Genomic DNA, 21,766 nt, shown 5'->3' with positions numbered 1-21,766 from the left:
GGATAGGAGCATTGAAGGATAATCAAGGGAATTATTGTCATACAATGAAGGATAAAATAAAAAAATTTCAGAAATTTTATCAGGAATTATATAAGGGTAAAGAAATTCAAAAAAAGAAGTTAGAGGATTATATAGGAAGGTATATAAAGAAGGGAATAAAAATAGTACATAAAGAGCAAATGGAGAAGGTAATAACCCAAAGAGAAGTTGAAGATGTAATTGATAATTTGAAAGTGGGTAAATCACCGGGAGCAGATGGTTTAGGACCAGAATATTATAAAGTTTTTAAGGAGTTATTAGTTCCGAAATTATTGAAACTTTATAATGCTATATTATTAGGAGAGAAGATACCAGATTCATGGAAACATTCATTGATAATATTAATTCCTAAACCAGACAAAGATTTGACTATCCCCGATTCATATAGACCTATTTCATTAATAAATCAGGATGCTAAAATTTTTTCATCTATTTTGGCTAAACGGTTAAATAAATTTATATCAGAATATATAGGAGAAGATCAATGTGGATTTGTGGCGGGGAGGCAGATGCATAGTTTAGTGGGAAGAGTTTTAAATGTAATACATGCGATAAAAAAATCAAAGATCAAGGCAGGAATTACGGCATTGGATATTTTTAAGGCTTTTGATTGTGTGAGCCAGAGGCCATTCAGCATACAGCCCTCGTCTGCGAGCTCCTTGCCTCCCTGGGACTTTGCATAAACAATGACAAAGCCACCTTCGTCCCGACTCAAAGAATGACTTTCTTTGGAGTCGATCTGGACTCCACAGTGGCAAGGGCTTACTTACCAAAGAGGTGAGTGGAAACGATTATGTCTCTTGCACACACCTTCTTTTCATCAGAGATCAGCCACAGTCTGGACATTACAGATATTGCTAGACCTTATGGCTGCTACTGTATGTGTAGTACAGTTGGCCACCTTTGGATGCGACTCTCCACTCCCTCCTGCTCTGATCCTTTGATGGCACTGCTGACCCCCGCAGTACCCAAATACCAATACCACAGGATGTTATAGACACTCTCCGGTGGTGGCCTTCGAATCTGACAGCATGCCGATACTCCACCCAAACCCTTCAAACACTGTCACTACCGACACATCAGTGGTTGGCTGGGGAGCCCACTCAGGTTGGCTGAGCATCCAGGGCCAATGGTCCAGGACTGAACATCACCTTCATATTAGCTAGCTCAAACTCTTGGCAGTGAAGAAAGACCTGCTCGCCTTCAAGACTGATCTATTTGTCTATTATCTTTGCAAAATCATGGAAGACGGGTGAGGTGCCGGACGACTGGAGGAGGGCTAACATTGTCCCTATCTTCAAAAAGGGCAAAAAGGAGGAACCTGGGAACTACAGACCAGTCAGTCTGACATCCATCCCTGGGAAAATTCTGGAGCAGATTATAAAGAAGTCAATCTGTAAACACCTTGAAATCAATGCGGTGATTACTAGAAGCCAACATGGATTTGTCAAGAACAAATCCTGTCAGACTAATTTGATCTCATTTTTTGATAGGATAACCTCCCTTGTGGACCGTGGGAATGCTGTGGACGTCATATATCTTGACTTCAGCAAAGCTTTTGACAAAGTACCACATGACATTCTGATTAACAAACTAGCTAAAAGTGGGCTAGATGGAACAACTATTAGGTGGATCCACAGTTGGCTACAGAATCGGACTCAAAGAGTACTTATCAATGGAACCTACTCAAACTGGGGAGAGGCAACGAGTGGGGTACCGCAGGGCTCAGTCCTGGGCCCAGTGCTCTTCAACATTTTGGACGAGGAGGTGCAGGGAACGCTGATCAAATTTGCAGATGACACAAAATTGGGTGGGATAGCTAATACCCTGGAAGACAGAAACAAACTTCAAAGTGATCTTGATAGGCTGGAGTGCTGGACTGAAAACAACAGAATGAAATTTAATAGGGATAAATGCCAAGTTCTACATTTAGGGAATAGAAACCAAATGCACAGTTACAAGATGGGGGACACTTGGCTCAGCAATACTACAAACGAGAAAGATCTTGGAATTGTTGTAGATCACAAGCTGAATATGAGCCAACAGTGCAATATGGCTGCAAGAAAGGCAAATGCTATTTTGGGCTGCATTAATAGAAGTATAGCTTCCAAATCACGGGAGGTACTGGTTCCTCTCTATTCGGCCCTGGTTAGGCCTCACCTAGAGTATTGTGTCCAGTTCTGGGCTCCACACTTCAAGAAGGATGCAGACAAGCTGGAGCGTGTTCAGAAGAGGGCAACCAGGATGTTCAGAGGTCTAGAAACAAAGCCCTATGAAGAGAGACTGAAAGAACTGGGCATGTTTAGCCTGGAGAAGAGAAGATTGAGGGGAGACATAATAGCACTCTTCAAATACTTAAAAGGTTGTCACACAGAGGAGGGCCAGGATCTCTTCTCGATCCTCCCAGAGTGCAGGACACAGAATAACGGGCTCAAGTTAAAGGAAGCCAGATTCCGGCAGGACATCAGGAAAAACTTCCTGACTGTTAGAGCAGTGCGACGGTGGAATCAGTTACCTAGGGAGGTTGTGTGCTCTCCCACACTAGAGGCCTTCAAGAGGCAGCTGGACAACCATCTGTCAGGGATGCTTTAGGGTGGATTCCTGCATTGAGCAGGGAGTTGGACTCGATGGCCTTGTAGGCCTCTTCCAACTCTATGATTCTATGATCTCTGACACCATCATGTTCAGATCCTGTCTGACAATACGTCGGTGGTCTGGTACCTGAACAAACAGGGCTGCACTCACTCCGCATGCTTATTGGCCCTCACAATGGACATCTACAATTGGGCAATCCCAAGACAGTTAACCCTGACTGCCCTGCACATTGCAGGAAAGGACAACCAGCTAGCAGATCTCAGCCGGGCTTACCTCTCAATTCACGAATAGGAGCTCTCTCCAGCAGTTCCACAACACCGCTTCTCCCACTGGGGAGTACCAACAATAGATCTGTTCTCCTCAGCAGCCAACACGGTCTGCAAGAGGTTCTGCTCCAGAGACGGCCATAGGGAATTGTCCCTTAGGGACACTGCTGACACCATGGACGGACAGCCTGTGCTATCTATTTCCTCCATTCCCGTTACAGACTCCTGTCATCACCAAACTCAGGCTAGACTTGTCGAATGCCATCCTAATTGCACCATGGTGGCCCCAGCAGCCCTGGTTCATGCCCCTGCAAATGCTATCAAGGGGAGTGTTACGTTGCCTCCCATTACTACTGGATCACATCTCGATGGACCATGGTTGGATCCGACACCCTGAAGCTGAAAGTGTGGTGGATGCTGTGGCTTCCCCTTAAATCTCCCATTCTACAGGCAGCTAGGCAACCCTCTACTCGGACGTCCCACAACAGTAAATAGGTTCGGTTTGTGTCCTTCGCGACTTAGAACGGTGGTGACCCATTTAACGCCTCCATGCAGAAAATTCTTCTCTTTCTAAAGACGCTTTTCAACTCTGGTCTTCAGTACTCCTCCACACGCGTCTATCGTGCCACAATCTCAGTCATACATCTTCATATCCAGGGCCAAACAGTCTTCACACACCTGGTCATTAAGCAATTCCTCAAGGGCATAAAAAACTTAGCTCCACCACTCAGAGGAGCCTGTCCATAGTCCTGAAGGCACTGACAGCAAACCCCTTTGAACCATTGGCATTGGTGGACCTCTGCCTCCTTACTTTCAAGATTGCCTTCCTCGTCACAATCACCATGGCCTGCTGCTCATCTGAATTCTGTGCGCTCAGGATTGACCCTCCATACCTTATCTTTCACTCTGACAAGGTTGTCCTCCGCCTTGACCCCTCATTTCTCCCAAAGGTGGTTTCCGACTTTCATCTCAGTTAAGAGATCATACTACCCATGTTCTTTAAGAACCCTTCATCTCAGATAGAATCGGTTCTCCAATCACTCGACATTCGCCGGGCCTTAGCATTCTACAAGTCATGAACAGAACCGATTTGGAAGTTACCGCATCTTTTCCTCTGCCATGGTGGCAAGAAACGGGGCCACCCAGTCTCCTCCCAAAGATTCGCCACCTGGATCGTGCAAACCATCAAGCTTGCCTACTCACTCCAGGGTCTCCAACTACCTGGGCCTATAATGGCAACATCTACAGCCTTTGCCATAGGCGTCACGGTCCTTTTCCTCTGTAAGGCCTTCTACTTTCATTAAGCACTAATCCTTCTACTTTTATTAAGCACTACCACCTAGATGTCAGAGCCAGAGCTGACTGCAACTTCAGCAGAGCTGTTCTTTCCTCACTTCTATCATAAGGCCTCATCAGCGAACCTATCCACCTCCAGTAAATCATCTTGTTAATCACCAATAATGTGCGTGATGCACAGAGACCACAAGGAAGAAATGCAGGTTATTTACCTGTAACTGTAGTTCTTCAAGTGGTCATCTGTGCATTCACACAACCCACCCACCCTCTTCAGTTTTGCTATTTCAACAGCTGGAACCAAAGAGGTACCATTATTTCCCTTAGGCCTCGGTCCTGGACCTATCAATGGTCTCAAGGAACTGAGGGTAGGACAGGAACCCCAGGAGCATGTGCAGTAGGATGATGGGAGGGGTTCCCACCTAAATCGGGGGCACTGTGCTCCAGTGGTTCTGGTTCTACCTCTCAGGTAGATTCCAGATGGTGATGCTTGGGGATAGTTGCGCCTCAAAAAAGGAGCTGTTGTATGGCGTACCACAAGGTGCCATCCTATCCCCAATGCTGTTTAACATCTACATGAAACCGATGGGAGAGATCATCTGGAGGCATGGGGCGGGGTACTATCAGTATGCTGATGACACCCAAATATATTTCTTTATGCCTTCAGTAACAGCATCAGCTAAGGATAGTGTGTCTCCTCTGAATGAATGCTTGGAGGCAGTAATGGGCTGGATGAGAAAAAACAAACTGAAGCTGAATCCAGATAAAACAGAGTTGCTTGCTGTCAAGGTCTCTGACCTAGGTTTGGAGGTGTGTCAACCAGTTCTGGATGGGGCTACACTCCCACTGAAAGACTGTGTTCGCAATTTGGGGGTGGTCCTGGATCCGTCGCTCCAAATGACAGCCCAGATAGATGCGACGGCCAGGAGTGCCTACTATCAGCTTCGGCTGATATGCCAGCTGCGCCCCTTCTTAGAGTCAGAAGACCTAAAGACGGTAGTGCACACGCTGATAACCTCAAGGCTTGACTTCTCCAATGTGCTCTACATAGGGCTACCATTGTACCTAGTTTGGAAACTTCAACTAGTTCAAAATATGGCAGCCAGGTTGGTCACCAGTACATCTAGGGGTGAGCATATTACCCCAACATTAAAATCACTCCACTGGCTGCCAATTAGTTTCCGGGCAAAGTACAAAGTGTTGGTCATTACCTTTAAAGCCCTAAATGGTTTGGGTCCAGGTTACCTGAGGGATCGCCTCCTCCCATACAGTCTGCCCCACACACTCAGGTCCTCTGGGGGAGAACTTACTTCAGTCAGCCAAGGCTAGGCTGTCTTGTCTGTCGCTTGTACTTTATAGAGGTCCCATAATTGCTTCAGCAGTTAATTCTTATTTTAATATTTTATTAATATTATAATAGCGACCTGTGGGCTGCCATCAATGGTTATAATTTTGAAAAGAATGTTTCTTTGATACCTTTTCAAGTAGACAATGCTTTGAGCTGTTAATCTATCTCAGGTATTTACCTGCACTGATTTTTTGCATAAGGCTCTTTAACTTGATTGACCTGCAGTCTGGCCAGCGTTAATACATACCAAAAGAGGGTCTTTAATATTGGTGCAATAATTTCAGGTTCCTCTGTGTCCTATGAGGAGAAAAAAAGAGTCAATTTTTGAAACTTAATATTAATTAATTCCCATGTTCTCGCTGCTGCCTGAACTTCCTCCAGATGTGCTGCTAGGAATAGACCAGCTCCTGAGTTACAAGCCATATGGGCTGTATAAACTGATTTGTGCCTATATTAAACAATAATTGAACAGAATGCGGAAGAGTTATTAAAGAAAATGTACATTGCCTGTAAATCTCAAAATAAAATATTGAAATGTAGTAAATCGGAATGGAATGTGCAAATGAAGACCTGCTTATTTTAATGAGTTTAGCTGTGACCTTCTCAATTTCAACAAAAAGGAAAGAATTTGTATTTTTCTTTTTCTTTTTAAATAAACCCCCCTATAAAACTGCTTACAGAAGTATGTGAGACAGAAACAAGGAAATATAATGTTCTGAACTTGACTGGTCCAAACCACTTGAGCTGCTGTGACAGCTCATAAAACAGAACAGTTTTTAGGTGGACTCTGTTTTAGTTTGCCAGAGTGAATTTTCTTGCAGGAAGTAGCCTGAAGGTTTATTTTAGTTTCCAGACTACTGCTTTGATCTCTCTGTTCTGTCACTTCTCAGGTTACATAGCCCTTTTTCACTGCAGTAAATCTGTAACAGTTAAATGAAATAAAAGTTCCTCCTCCTCCACTGATCACTTGCTGCTAAATGCCAAGCCACAGCCAGCAGAACGTTTGCAGGGCTCCACTGCATGGTACAAAAGCAGCACAATCGGTTTAATCGTCTTGTGTTTCATAATTCATTTTGTTTTTCTTTCCTTTTTTAAAGTGACCTTATTTGTTTCTAAACTAGTGATTGCAAGCCCAGACTTGCTAATAAATTGGACAGGGCTGTGTGTGACTATGAATAGACATGCTTGCGTAATTCCAAATTAAAGAGACGAAGAGTGGTCTTACCAGACCCAGAAATTAATGGGCTATTTCTTGGGGATTATATTTCTGAGTAAAATTGGCCGATTTAACAAGTCAGATAATTAAATTTTAGGTTTTGCCCAGTAGAATTTTATTGTTTTACAAAGCATTTTGCTTTTCAGATGCTGTAACTCAATACATCTTTATAGTGGTCCTTCTCATAGTCCTTGCAAAATTACTCCACAGTATTCTGGATTCCATATAGCATGATTATACACAGTGCAACAAGATCTTTTGGGTAGCCTTGAAAGAGCCTTTTTCTTTTAGGGCAAAACATGCCACCAATTATCCACAGAGTAAGGGTTAATTTGCATGCTTTAGGGTGGATTCCTGCATTGAGCAGGGGGTTGGACTCGATGGCCTTGTAGACCCCTTCCAGCTCTGCTATTCTTTGATTCTATGTCCTTCTACCACCACCGTTTCACCGCTTATATTAACATTACAATAGAGATGCAGGCAGTGGAACACAGATTTGCTGATATCTGAAGTAGGAGATCACATGATGGTTCAATCCAATCATAGGATTAAGTTCTAAACTGATTGAGGGGCAACAAAAAGTCCCAGCAGTGGTTCAGTTCAATGTAACACAGTTTCATGTTCTTAAGAGCTGCTCCTTAAAAGTAGTCCATTGCTCTTGTCCACTAAAACTTTTGTTCTATTTTCCAAAATGTTGACACAGAATGTGATGTCATCAACAGATTCTGGAGGCAAATCTTCAATGGAATTAACATAATGCACTGTATTTATATTTATAACTAAATTAGTGCTACTAAGCATTTTTGGACAGAAACTTCTTGTTTGCTGGAAGACTAGAAAAGTGTGTGCCTCAATCACTATTAATAGACAAAAGGTATCCCAGATCTCAGAATAAAGTCTCTTTGGAGCTTCTTGCTCACAGTGCACAGTGACAGTATCTGCTTTTGCACAGGGGTAGGCTTCTACCCACCCAGAGAATGGACACAACCACAAGAACATATTCTAACCCACAACACTTATTCATTTGAATAAAATCAATCTGAATGTTCACAAAGGGTCCCCAAGGTGGGGGATGTGCTGCTCAAGTTGTCTTCACAGCTTTCCCAACATTGTGGGCAAGACAAATTGGAAAGTATTGACAGTACTGCTGGGCTATTGCAATCACATGGCTTTTTCTGCTTCAGAAGCCTGCTTTTGCAGAAAAACTAATTCCTTCAAGGAAGCTGGGCTGTTTGCAGCTTGAGTCCGAGAGACAAAAATAGCAATAGCCCTGGGCGACTGTAAGGCTGCCATTTTCACAGCAGAGTCTGTGCGATTATTTCCCCGAGCAATTTCATCATCAAAAGCACTTTGATGAGTGGCACACTTAACAATAGAAATAAAATAAGGTTTTAAAAGAGCATCTAAAAGAACAGCAACATAAGGTCCATTTCAGATAGGGGTACCTGCAGAGGTAAGGTATCCCCAAGTTTTCCAAAGTCGACCAAAATTGTGTACTGTACCAAATGCATAACGTGAATTTGTATAACTTGTAACAGACTTTGAGGCTGCTAGAAGGCAGGCTCTGGTGAGAGCAAAAAGTTCTGCCGCTTGAGCTGAAGAAGGAATGAGGTTAGGAATGAGGTTACTTTCAACAGTTTCATGCAAGGAACAGACAGCATAACCTGAAAGCAATTGACCTTTGCTGTTCCTTTGACAGGATCCATCTACAGAAAACACAAGCTCTGAACTGGGCAAGGGTACATGTGAGAGATCTATACAGGGGTTTGCAATTGCAGTAGTTACAGAAAGACAGTCATGTGGTTCTCCATCTTCAGGGGAAGGCAAAAGAAGCAGGATTCAAAGCAGGGCACCTTGACGATGTAATGTGTGCAGCAGAAAGCAACAACAATTCATATTTGCTAAGGCAAGCATTTGATAGGTGCTGTGTTTTGGCTTTCAGTAAAAGGGCAGCAACAGAATGTGTAACAGAAACAGTCAATGGTGAACTAAGGCCTTAGCTAGATGTAAGGTTTATCCCGGGATCGCCCCGGGGTCATCCCTGCCTGCTCCCGGGATATCCTGTGTGTCATTTACATGAACAGGGATGACTCCCGGATGATCCTGGGATAAACTTTAGGTCTAGCTAAGGCCTTAGAACCAAGTTCTCTGAGGCTTGTACCAGAAGAGCAGCTGCAACAATGGCATGGAGGCAAGGTGGAAGAGCTGCTGCAACTGGATCAAGAGCAGTAGAATAATAAGCCAGGAGGCGATGTTTGTCCCCATGGCGTTGGGTGAGCACTCCAAGAGCAAACCCATTGTTCTCATGACAGAACAAAGTGAAGTGTTTAGAATAGTCAGGAAGTCCCAAAGCAGGAGCTGAAGAGAGAGCTTGCTTAAGTTTGGTAAAACTTTCCTCTGCCTCAGGTGACCAAGGCAGGAGTTCAGGAGTGTTGAATTTTGTGAATTCCTGCAGGGACTTCACAAGTGCAGCATAGCCCAGTATCCACTAGCGGCAACATCCTGCCATGCCTAGAAAGGTCCACATCTCCGATATACCAACAGGTCTTGGCACCAAGAGAATGGCCTCTGCTCTGTATTCAAACAAATGCCTTTGTCCAGCAGAGATCACATGACCCAAGTACATAACCCGTGGTTGGCAGATTTGGGTTTCTCTTTGGAAGCCTTATGGCCATGCTCAGCGAGGGCCTTAAGTAGGACCAAACAGACCTCCTTACAGGAAGTTAAGTCAGGTGAAGCAAATTCTAATCGCATTTGGAGTGATGACACACATGAGCTGATTCATGTCAGCCCAACTAGGATTATAGCATTCATTGACAGTTCTGAGTTCTACAAACTTTGCTGGATCTTTTCTAATGTCTGGAAACTCTTTCACCAAGTTCCTGAGATCACTAGGAATCCAAGGAACATGGATTGGCACAACCTGGTCTGTGCGCACAATGGGATAGTCTCTCATGGGAGCAATGAGAGTATTTTCACCTGCTCCAATCACGGATGTAGTTAAAAGTCCTCTAGACTCCTAATTTGAGACTCTTGTTGCCTCTTTGAGGATTCCTCAAATCAAGAAAAAATGCATCCTGTTTGCCCTGATTAACCTTACTACCTCTACCTTCCAGGGCTCCCCTCAAATGGACCACTTTGTCCAAGTCAAAAGTCCCACCCAAAGGAAACTGCTTTGGGGGGGGGGGGTCATCTTTGGTATACCAATTCCATTCCTCTAAAAATTTACGTTTTCTGCCCATAATGGACATACATAAAATGTGCTTGAGTCCCTTTGGTTGGCAAAGGTGCTGCCTTGGAGCCCGATCTTTCTGTATTTCAGAACATAATTATCCATTCCCCTTTCTGTAATTATCTATACCATAGATACTCATCAATGGGAGCCTTGATAGTGGATCACCAGACTTTCAGCAGAGGCTGTTTGGAATGGAGCAAATATTCAGGAGGTTGGAAGGGAGGGATTGACTTCAAGTTCAGGGTAGTAAAAAAAATATGTAAAAAATCTCTCTCCCTTTCTCAGGAATTCCTGTGGTATAGACAATGCTTTATAATTATTGTTTGCTAGTTGGACATATTTTAGTAGTATGTCACTTTATGAGACAGCTTTCCGAGTAGTACATTTAGTTTAGAAATGAGAAACAGATTAGGCACTGGGATTCATATCTGTAACACATTATAGGAATGTGGTTATTGTTAATTGATATGCTGGGAATTATGCCCTAAGAATTTGGCTTCAAATCACACAGGCAATGTGTAGTATGGTCTCTGAGGCAAAATTTGGTACATCCCATGGAAATCCAAAGACATATTTGATGTTGTTTTAAATGACAGGCATCTAATTCTTAAAATATGAAGCGAATGAATTAGACCATTGGTCTATCTAGACCAGTACTGTCTTCACTTACAGGGTCTCAGGCGAGGACTTTCCCAATCTGAGGCTCCTTAAGTAAAGATGCCAAGGATTGAACTTGGGACATTTAGATAGAATCATAGAATAGCAGAGTTGGAAGGGGCCTACAAGGCCATTGAGTCCAACCCCCTGCTCAATGCAGGAATCCACCCTAAAGCATCCCTGACAGATGGTTATCCAGCTGCCTCTTGAATGACTCTAGTGTGGCAAGTTGCTCTACCACTGAGCTATAGATTCATTGTGGCATTTTTTTACTAAAATGTTCACCTAAAAATATGGAGTTTGAAAATAGTTTTTGATTTCTAGTCACTGGAGGAGGATGCTTTACTGAACAGACATTATAAGCCTGCTCCTCTACATATTTGTTTCCCTATCAATATTCTATATTCCAACCCTTCTTCCCCAGTCATTTATTTCAAAAATTCAACATTTTGAAGAAAAATAAGTGTACTATCAGTATAAAGCACAACAAATGGCCAAAAATTACTACTGGCTCACTGTTTGTCCACTAACTATTTGATCTCACTCATGTCCTCAAGGGGCAGTGCACTGCTTACAATGGGCATTAGGCTATAAGAATGTTGCCCATTATGTGAGCTGGTTTGCATAATCCGTAACCTTACATCTTTGCCATCTAAAATTCAGAGAGCTTTAAAAGAGGTAATCAGATAGTGATCTAAACTGCCGTGTAATCTCTCATTACAATAGGCAAACCTTAATCTTGATTTTGCTGTACCATAGCTATTTCATTTTGGCAGGGGGGGGATATGGTTTTAAAGGACTTTATAAGGAAAATAATTTTGTACACAGAGTAACCTGGTTCAGATGTAATTGGAAACTGTGGTTTCCCATTACAAGAACAAGTCTGCATGAGACTTTGGCTCAGGTGCTCCCCTGTACTCCTTCATGCTTCAGAAGTGGAAAATGCAAGCTTTCACTTTTGAAATTAACTACCCTATCTCTTCAATTCTAAGACACACTTTTTTCCCCATATAAACATCCCTAAAAATGGGGTGCGACTTAGAATCGCGGGTGTGTCTTAGGGGTTTTTTTTCCCCTGATGGTGGTACTGAAATTAGTGTGCATCTTACAATCGAAGAAATACGGTACCATTCCTTGTTACATCTCAACTTGGGAACGGTGATCAGACCAAAGACATTCTGTTTCCACACTGGCCAACCAGATACCTATGGAAAGCCCAATAGCACCTATTGCCCAAAATTTCTTTGTGTTTAATTAAAACAAACCAAGAGTCTATGGCAAGAAAATTGTATAGTATATGAGATAGATATCTCAATCCATTTGAAGTGAATAAAATGTTTTTTGGGGGACTATAGATTTAGTTTAAACTTAGAATTTATCGTCTCAAATCAAAAAGGCAGTTTGGGAGCTCTTGTTCTGCTTTATTTAATTGTTTGTTTAAAATTATTATTATTATTATTATTAATTTGTTTATTTATATAGCACCATCAGTGTACATGGTGCTGTACAGAGTAAAACTATTTGTCAGCAGCCAAAAAATACAGTTCAAGGAAAAGCCAACAAGAACAAAGTTCAGTGTTTGAGGTCCTCAATCTGGATGCTAGAATCTTTTATCAGGACTTAAACATTGTATGTGTGAGAGTGTGCATGTGTGTGTGTGTTGCAAAATAGACCTCAAATCTTTAGTATATTCCTGTCACTTTTGGTGCTTGGAAACACAACCTTGCACCTAAATAGTATATATAGTTATGCCACTGTCATGCTTTGATCTAAACATTATTTTGACTGAAGCTTTGATTGAATGTCTTTGTGAGAAAAATATTAATTTCTACCTTTTTTTGCACGTTATCCATTCATTCTGTCTATTATGCAGCCACCTTATTCAGCATTATAAATTATCATGTTTTACAGCATGTGATTTTTACACTACTGTAGCAATACCATATGTTAACTACACAACTGTCAAACTAATATATTCTTCCAGATGTTAAATGATAGGATTACAAGAATATGGTTATCCCCAATGGAGAATGTTGAGGATCAGGTTGTTAGTCTTACAGGAAAAAAAACAAATTATTTTCAAAGTGGAAATATTTGCATGGAAAGTAGTTAGTTATGGTTTCAAAAGCACAAGTATTAGCATAAGTATTGTACTTTCTAAACTCATGAAAGCCTTCTATTTTTGAGTTGGAACCAATGGAATGAAACCGGACAGGAGAAGGCTTGGTGGTATTCCAAAAATTAATTTTGTTAGAGGAGGATAGAATTGGAGAGAGCTTGGGCAATCATAGAATAGCAGAGTTGGAAAGGGCCTACAAGGCCATGAAGTCCAACCCCCTGCTCAATGCAGGAATGCACCCTAAAGCATCCCTGACAGATGGTTGTCCAGCTGCATCTTGAAGGCTTCTAGTGTGGGAGAGCCCACAGCCTCCCTAGACACTAATAAAAAAATCACTTGATAATCATAATTAAAGAACTTAAATCTTACCCTGTCTTATTAACTAAAAAATACAAAGACTGGGGAAATTGTTCTTAGCAATTCAGTTTGTCCTCTACATCTTTAGCCTATTATTGCAAATAATGTCCCAGAAGCATATCATGGGGAAATTGGTGTCAGAGGGAACTGGAAACAATGGCAATTGGGTTGGCCTTATTAGAACCCATGACAGGGATTTACTTATCATCAGCTTTTACGCGTGTCCTATACACTCAGTTACCTGGGAGTAATCAACATTGAACTCAATGGAGCTTACTTCTGAGTAGATATGTATAAGGTTGCACTGTTAATTGGTTGGTGTGCTAATGAACATGGTACCATAAAGAAAACTGCAAGGATACATAGTTTGTAGAAACACACATCTCAGGTGCTCTCAGCAACACTGGGATCACTTGGGGCTGAGGCAAATAAAGCCTCTCCGACCCCCAGGGGCTTCAGTCGGTGTCACTGTTTCACCACCATCATTGACTTACTTGTAACTGTATCTGTGCAGTCGCACAAACCATCCATTTTTCCCTCTGCAGTTTGTGGGATCTTGCTTTCATATTTTTAGGCCATGGTTCTCTTTGGCCCCTGCATCAGTCTACCGTTGTCAGATCATCACCTAGTTTCTTTCAATATTACTCATAATCCTCCTCCTTCACGTCCCTCTTCTCGCTCGTGTCGTGACTTGCAATCTATCAATTATGAGGGTTTTTCTCAGTCTCTAGCCTCCTCTCTTCCTTCTGTCTTTTCAGCTGTCTCCTTGGACTCAGCTATCTCCTTCTTTAATTCCTCCTTATCTTCAACTCTTGATAATCTTGCTCCATCTACAACTCGGATAGTTCACCCTTCTCAACCCCAACTGTGGCTCACCTCTTTCCTCCGCTACCTTCGCTCTTGTTCCCGGGAAGCTGGATGCCTTTGGCGTAGGACCAGGGACTGGGCGGACTTTGTCCATTACAAATTTGTACTCTCCTCTTTCTCTCCTGCCATTTCATTGGCCAAACAGCAGTATTACTCAACGTTGATCCAGTCAAATGCTACGCATCTTCAGCGGCTCTTTGCGTCCTTCAATTCTCTTCTGAAGCCTAATCCACCATCTCTTCCCGCCTCTCTGTCTGCTAATAACTTTGCCTCTTTTTTCAATGCTAAAATCCAAACTATTCGCTCTGATCTGGCCAGCTCTGCTCCTCTTCCAGTTCCTGTTCCTCATCTGTCAGTTCCTCCTGCAAATTTCTCTGCGTTTCCTTCGGTCTCAGCTGATGAACTGTCTACAATACTGCGCTCTTCGAAGCCTTCCACTTGTTCTCGTGATCCGATTCCTTCTCACGTCTTTATTAATCTTATCCCTGCTATCCTCCCTTTCTTGCTTCATATTATTAATTTTTCTCTGTCCTCTGGTTCATTTCCTTCTGCTTTTAAACATGCTACAGTCTCTCCTATTCTCAACAAACCTACTCTTGATAGGCTATCTCTGTCTAACTACCGACCTGTCTCTTTGTTGTCTTTTGTTTCAAAGATCCTGGAGTGTGTGGTCTACTCTCGTTGTCTTGATTTTCTTATTAGTAACTCTGCTCTGGATCCTTTTCAATCTGGATTCCGTCCTTTGCATTCCACTGAAACAGCCCTTACTAAGATTACCAATGATCTTCTTACTGCCAAGTCTAAAGGCCATTATTCCGTTCTTATTCTCCTTGATATAACTGCAGCCTTTGACACGGTTGATCATGATCTTCTTCTAGATTCCCTTCATGACCTTGGATTTTGTGGCTCTGTCTATAACGGGTTTGCCTCCTATCTAGCGGGTCGCTCTTTCAACGTGTTGGCTAATGGCAGCTCATCTTCTTCTTTTCCCCTTTCAGTAGGGGTTCCGCAAGGCTCGGTGCTTGGTCCGTTGTTGTTTTCTTTATACATGTTGCCCTTGGGTAATCTTATTCAATCTCATGGCCTCCAATATCATCTGTATGCTGATGATACACAATTATATCTTTCATCTCCGGATCTTTCTCCTGATGTTCACGATCGTATCTCGGCATGTCTTTCAGATATCTCAGCTTGGTTGCTTCATCGTCGTTTGAAACTTAATATGGCAAAGACTGAATTGCTTGTTTTTCCTCCTAAACCTTCTCCTCATCTCTCATTCTCTCTTACTGTCAATGATGTTACGCTTACTCCAGTCAAGGAAGCTCGTAGTCTTGGCTTTATATTTGATTCCTCGCTCTCCTTTATTCCTCATATTGAGGCAGTAGCTAAATCCTGTCGTTTTTTCCTGTATTTCACTGTCTAGCTCCTTCCTATCTCTCCTCTCTCATCTCACACTATTGCCCCGCTCGTGCTCTTTGCTCCTCTGATGCCATGTTTCTCACCTGCCCAAGGGTCTCTACTTCCCTTGCCCGGCTTCGTCCATTTTCTTCTGCTGCCCCTTATGCCTGGAACGCTCTTCCAGAACATTTGAGAACTACAAGTTCAACCGCAGCTTTTAAAGCTCAGCTAAAAACTTTTCTTTTTCCTAAAGCTTTTAAAACTTGATTTTGTTCTGACTTTATACTGTTAGTTTTACCCTACCCAGTGCCTGTTTACCCTTACTCTGTGCCTGTTTGCATTCTCTTCCCCTCCTTAATGTTTTATTATGATTTTATTAGAATGTAAGCCTATGCGGCAGGGTCTTGCTATTTACTGTTTTACTCTGTACAGCACCATGTACATTGATGGTGCTATATAAATAAATAAATAAATAAATAAATAAATAAATAAATAAATAAATAATAATAATAATACTGGGAGCAGAGCAGGAAGGTGCTGTCCCCAGCTATTTGGGCATGCGCTCGTGGTGCTGAAGCAGGCCCTCGTACCATAACCTAACTCCCCTAAGCTCTGGAGGCATGTGGTATGTGGTAATGAAAAAAGCTAGCAGTTTGTAATTTATTAGTGTAATTCTGATTATGTTAGGACAATGCCTTTTGATGTGTATTAGCTGCTTTAGGGACCCTGAATATATGTGGCATTTTATTTGCTCTGAATTGGTGTAAGTCACAATAACTTTAGAAATGTATCATGCATTTTTGCAACATTTCCTCTTTTGACAAGTTATTATAAGCAAATTAGAAAGCTCAGCTATCATTGCGAAGAGGTCCTAGATCATATTAGTAGCTTGGGTAATCCAAGAGGTTTTAAGTATTGACCTTTAGTTAACAGTGAAATATCAGGCAAATAAGAAAAAGAATTTTTTGTGCTCAAGAGGAGTGCATATGTAGTAGAGACCACAAGCATAACTGATGGCTGGAAATGTTTTCAGACTAAAAAAAACAAATCATTAAGAGTGCGTAGGGGTAAAATACACAAATCCTATTTTAACGGATCTCCAAAATGATCCAGGAACTGAGGTTAGCATTAAGCAGTAATTAGCTAAGCTGAGCTGTTCACTACTTTAACTCCATGTCTCCCAGGCACAATGTAAGGGTCCAAGAGAAGATGGTGCCGCTGAACCTGTGTTACTTGTCATATACTCCATCAATGACATGAAACATCTGTAACTTAAACTCTTTGACACACAGTCTAAAAGATGCTGGTAGCTTTTTGTTGGATTTCACAAAGGTGCAACTACTGTTTAGAAGAGCAGGAATAATTCTTTTATCTAAGATCTGTGAAGTACCCAGAGCATACTTTGTCAGACAGATAAAAATAAATGTGTTTAAAAGTTGGTGATTACTGGATATTAAATTTGAATTAGGTTGCTAGCTTGTTAACAGTGTAGAAAAGGAAGGATTTTGAGGCGCAGTGTATGATATTCTTACATAACCTGACAAGTTCTGTGAGGAAAATCCTCACGTGGAACCATCTTACAGCAATCTCATGTCTCTTTCACATAATGAAGAGAGGAGATTATAGGGTTACATCTATCTTCAGCTTTAGAAAAGAAGCAGGTCACAGAAAAGTCTTCAAATTTTCCTCTGTTTTTAAAAGTAAAGTGCACAGTGTGTAGGACATTGCTGCAGAGAGAAGGGATGTCCTTGCTTGTCAGTGTGTGTGTGTGTGTATTTTTGTAATTGCTAAAGAGCTGCATGAGTTTCCCAAGTTGGAGTGGTATAAAGAGGACACTCAATGTCTAAAGTACACATTTCCTACGTATGTTCCCATAAATGAATTTTTAAAAAATAAATGAAGCTAGAAGTCTGGGAGCCTGCTATTATGGCACTAGGCAAAAGGTGCAGTGATACTTGTACAACTGTACTCTGTACAGAGTTCACAACCATAATGGGCACATTGGCTCAGGGCAGGGGGATACATTGCATATTTATTATACAAGAAAGATAGTCTGGAGAGACCCCTGGATGTTCTGTCTTCCACTTTGAGAACTAGGAATCTATACTAACTGGCGTGAATAGATGAAATATTCATGAATTTGTATAATTGTTTTAAAGCTTGTTGCTATTTCAAGGGTATTTATTTCCAAAACAGGTGTGTGTATGTGTGTGTGCGCGCACAGAGATACCACTAGTCAGTTCTAGCTGTCTACATGTTTCACACATTACCAGAGGCCTGTCATTTCTTGGTATTCTGGAGTGAATGCCATAGCGTAAAAGCCCTATGCTTTTACAATAAACATTGTGGCCAGCTTTGAGCCATTTAGCGTGCTTCCGGACAGAGGACTTATAGTGCTACTGATCAGAAGGCATTGTACTGCTTTTCTGTCTTTTTCTCATTAATGGATATTCTGTGGTAAGAAAAGACAGAAGTAGCGGGAAAACGCAGGAGGATTACAAGTGGAAGATGCCCCGTCCCCACAATTCCATGAATGAGGCAGGGGGATGAAATGATTCAAGAGGCAGCTGGACAACCATCTGTCAGGGATGCTTTAGGGTGGATTCCTGCATTAAGCAGGGGGTTGGACTCGATGGCCTTGTAGGCCCCTTCCAACTCTGCTATTCTATGATTCTATGATTCTGTGATAAAAGTCTTGTCTGGAACCACCCATATATTTTCCACTCTGTGTGTCTCTGCTGGCCAGAAGCCTCAGATGTAGACTTTTCCTACTTCCTCTCTTCCATCTGAAACTTAAAGATTCCCTGTGTGGGGAAAATGGGCTATGAAGAACTAAGACAACCAACTTCTAACAGTATTACAGATGTGAGTTGATCATCATGGTGGTCTGAAGATCAGTTGAGATGTTTTCAGTGTTTGTAGCAGCCTAAAAAGGTAATCAGTGAGTAGCTGTGTTCATGCTCCTGGAAACATATAATAAGTGTTAGAAGCAGAGAGAGTCCTAATTGACATGTTAGCTTTGTGGCAAGTTCACTGCCCGCCCGCCCCCCGCCAATGTTGGTTCCTACATAAATTGGAAATGTCCAGTTCCACATTAATGCCACCCCTGCACTGGGCCACTGAGATTGGTATGGGAACTAGCCAACAGTTAAAACTTCAGACATTACCATTGCAATATGGGAATTGACCGTAGAGGAGCAACAACCATGCCACAAAAGTAACATGTAAATTAGACTTTAATATCAGTTTAGTGTAATGTTCAAAAATTTCGTACCAGAGCTATTGCATATGTAAACCATTTGGAAATAACCAAAGTATCTCGAGCTCTGAACTCTAAGGCTCTGTACCTAATTATTTACTTGTTTGTTGAACTAAAAGGGTTGATTTGATCAGAATGTAATTGAAACCATGAGTCACCTCTCTTACCTAATTAAAAATATGTTCAGGAGTAGTTTGAGCTAAGTTGAAGTACATTGAAAATGGCTGGAACCAGCTAGTAATATCCAGAGATGAGAGAGTGCCATCTAGTGGTTTCAGAAGACAGGTAGGCAGCCTGCTCCTAGGTCCCCTTTTGTCCAGCAAAGAAATGCACACAATAGGACACAACTTCTCTGCCAGCAAATATCTGTTCGGCCTTCAGGAGCTATTGTTTGCCATGTTGGATGTGCTTGGCTTGAAGGTAGTTTATCAATATTTAAATAAATACACATCTGCTAGCAAGACTGGGAAAGTCCTGTGTAGATCTTAGAGTTGCTGCCAGTTAGAGCAGACAATACTACGTGTGATGGACCAATGATCTGACTTCGCTTAAGGCAACTTCATTTGTACAAAGCAGCCTCTAGTGCTCCTGCATCATGCTCCTTAAGTAACACCAATCACACCCATCTTGGACTCCTTTTTTCGTTAGGGTCACTTGCCATGGGACCTTACTTATCATAGTTCTGAGTTTCCTAAAATCCAGGGTACGCGTATGGCTACTCTCAGCTTTTACTTCCTCTTCATTGGCTTTCTTCCCCTCAGCATACTCCACTTCCACTTTCACTGGCTGTTGCTCTTCAATCTCTTGTGCTTCTTGTTGCTCTTGCAGTTCCACCGTTCGTCTAAGAACCCTTTGCCTTCTTTTATTCCTTGGAGGGTGGACACCCGCCACTCACATGCTTTCACTTTGTTTTCCAATAGTGCAACCAGCTTGCACTTGTTACAGGTCTACCCCATGTTGATCTCAGGCAGGAACATAAACATTGCACAACCTTTGCAGGTCACTACCACTGAAGACTCCTTTCCATCCATTATATGCTGTTGAGGAGAAAAGAAAAAAAGTAGATGGGCTGCTGTCTTGAGCCATCAGTGATGACTTCTGCCCACTTCCCAGAATTCCTCAGGCCTATGCAAATAATTCCCCCAACTCAGATCCCAGGCTGCTGTCTTGAGCTGGTCAGTTGAAGTCCAGCTTCTCTGCTGCTCATGGTGATTTCTGCTCACTTCCCAGAATTCCTCAGGCATATGCAAATAACCTCAGGCATATGTAAATTATGTGTTTGATTAATATCCCAAACTTTTTGTTTTCCCCCATAAAGCTGCAATTCTATGACAATTGGCTTGTGAGTAGGTCCCATTGGTCACAAAGAGAGTTCCGTGCCCCATCTGATATATGTGAGAGAGTCTTTCTGTGTGCTGCATACACTTTCCACCTGTACTATGTAGTTGGTTGGCCACTAGCCATGACATAGTTTGGTCATAGCTGGTGCTAAGCTCCAACATTATACGATGCTTTCCCTTCCTTTCATGCTTGCTTCATTGATTTTACCTTTTCCTTGTCTTATTTACAGTTGGTTTCCATGATCAAATAGCCAACAAATAACTGCTCACATGTGAGCAGTGTAATGTTTGAACCAGGAACTCATGTATAATTATGACTCCTTTTTCCATCAGCTAGAAGAATCACAACCTGCAATTCTTGAGCTCACAGATGGGAAAGAATAAATACTTGTCGAAGTATTTTTGTATTCTGAAAAACTCAAAATGTCTTACACTGGATGATGTCCCATGTCTGTATTAAAAATGTCAACTCAACTGTGGTTTCTTTCCTATATAGTGTTGCAATGGATGGATTTGGCCAGCCCATGGGTATCCCAAGCCGTCCCACCACTGCTTATGGATATCGACCAGATGAACCTTACTACTACAGCTTTGGAGCCCGATAAAGCAATATGCTGTATTAAATGATTACCTTCCTGTATTGAACTGTAGCTGAATTAAGATTATTTCTTTAGTAATGCATGATGCTATTGTTTTCAGGTCTGTGTGGTACATTTCTTTTGGTATGTGTTATTTCAAAGAAAAGTTCATCATTCATTGATTCCCCCACCCACCTGTACATTATTTTTCTTTTGTACAGTTTTTGCCAGATGTTTAGAATCTACTGACTGGAAAGTAAACACTGTTATGTATGTTACACAACTAATTTAATTACTATTAAAAACAGATCATGTAGCCTATGGTACTGAATGCCCTGGCTACATTAATTTTAACAAAGCTTATTACTTTATGTTTGAGTAATAAGTTAATTGGCTTGTGAAAGTATAACTGATTTATCTTTTTTTAATATCTTTGAAGAAGATGAAGTAACACTCTTAAATCTAAAGCCATGCATGTTAGACTTCTCACCAACAGGCCACACATTTTACACACCTGTTGAAAATCACTGTATGTTGTATTGATGTTATTGCATAGTTGTATATATACATTTGTGGCTTTTAACAGTAGTAGAAATAAACTTCGAACTATACATTATTGTCTGCAAATTATAAGGGAAGCCATAGATACATGACATTGTGTTATTAGAAATACAGGCGGCAGCATCATAAAGGTGAAACCAAAAAAGAGGGCAAACCTGAAAAAGGTGCTAGGAAGAATTCATCTGGATGCTAAATTTGAGTTTAATTATTCTTCCTTGGGAGCAATTGCTCATGAATTACGTTTATGCAAAGGTTGTGTTGTCTGAACTGTTTTTGAAGTTGGAAGGGCTTTTGGTTTCTACATGGATACTTTTTTTTAATCATAGACTGTTTTATAGCACCTTTTCAAGGTTTGCCTCTCTGTTTTTTCTTTGCACTCCTAGGATTGGTAATATTGGGGTTTCTTGCAGAGATGATGGTGTTGGATCAACATGCATTTTCCATACTGCTTTAGTGGCAAGCCCCTACACACACACACACACACACACACGCACACACAAACATTAAAGTGATTGTCAAACACAGTATAGAACAGTTTCAAGCTGTATAGTATAATGTTCCCTTTTTCCACAACTTCGCCAGCAATATGGACTTGTGAGTAATCTTTTTCTTTTAAATTTTACCAGAATCAAGTAACA

The 21,766-nt window shown here is 41.6% G+C and overlaps 1 protein-coding gene across 2 annotated transcripts in view; it reads left to right on the top strand.

Annotated features, from left to right (window-relative positions):
- KIFAP3 (kinesin associated protein 3) overlaps positions 1-21,394 on the top strand; it is a 112,157-nt gene extending 90,763 nt beyond the window's left edge. For both annotated transcript variants that reach the window (XM_063133506.1, XM_063133498.1), the window contains exon 20: positions 20,486-21,394. In XM_063133506.1, the coding sequence (XP_062989576.1) occupies positions 20,486-20,594 (109 nt within the window). In that variant the 3' untranslated portion in view covers positions 20,595-21,394. The remainder of the gene's footprint in view (positions 1-20,485) is intronic.
- Positions 21,395-21,766: the final 372 nt, after the last annotated feature.

Source organism: Elgaria multicarinata, chromosome 1 (assembly GCF_023053635.1).
Source record: "Elgaria multicarinata webbii isolate HBS135686 ecotype San Diego chromosome 1, rElgMul1.1.pri, whole genome shotgun sequence".
NCBI lineage: Eukaryota > Metazoa > Chordata > Lepidosauria > Squamata > Anguidae > Elgaria > Elgaria multicarinata.
The sequence above is the reverse complement of the archived record's forward strand: the minus strand, read 5'-3'. Positions and strand labels throughout refer to the sequence as shown.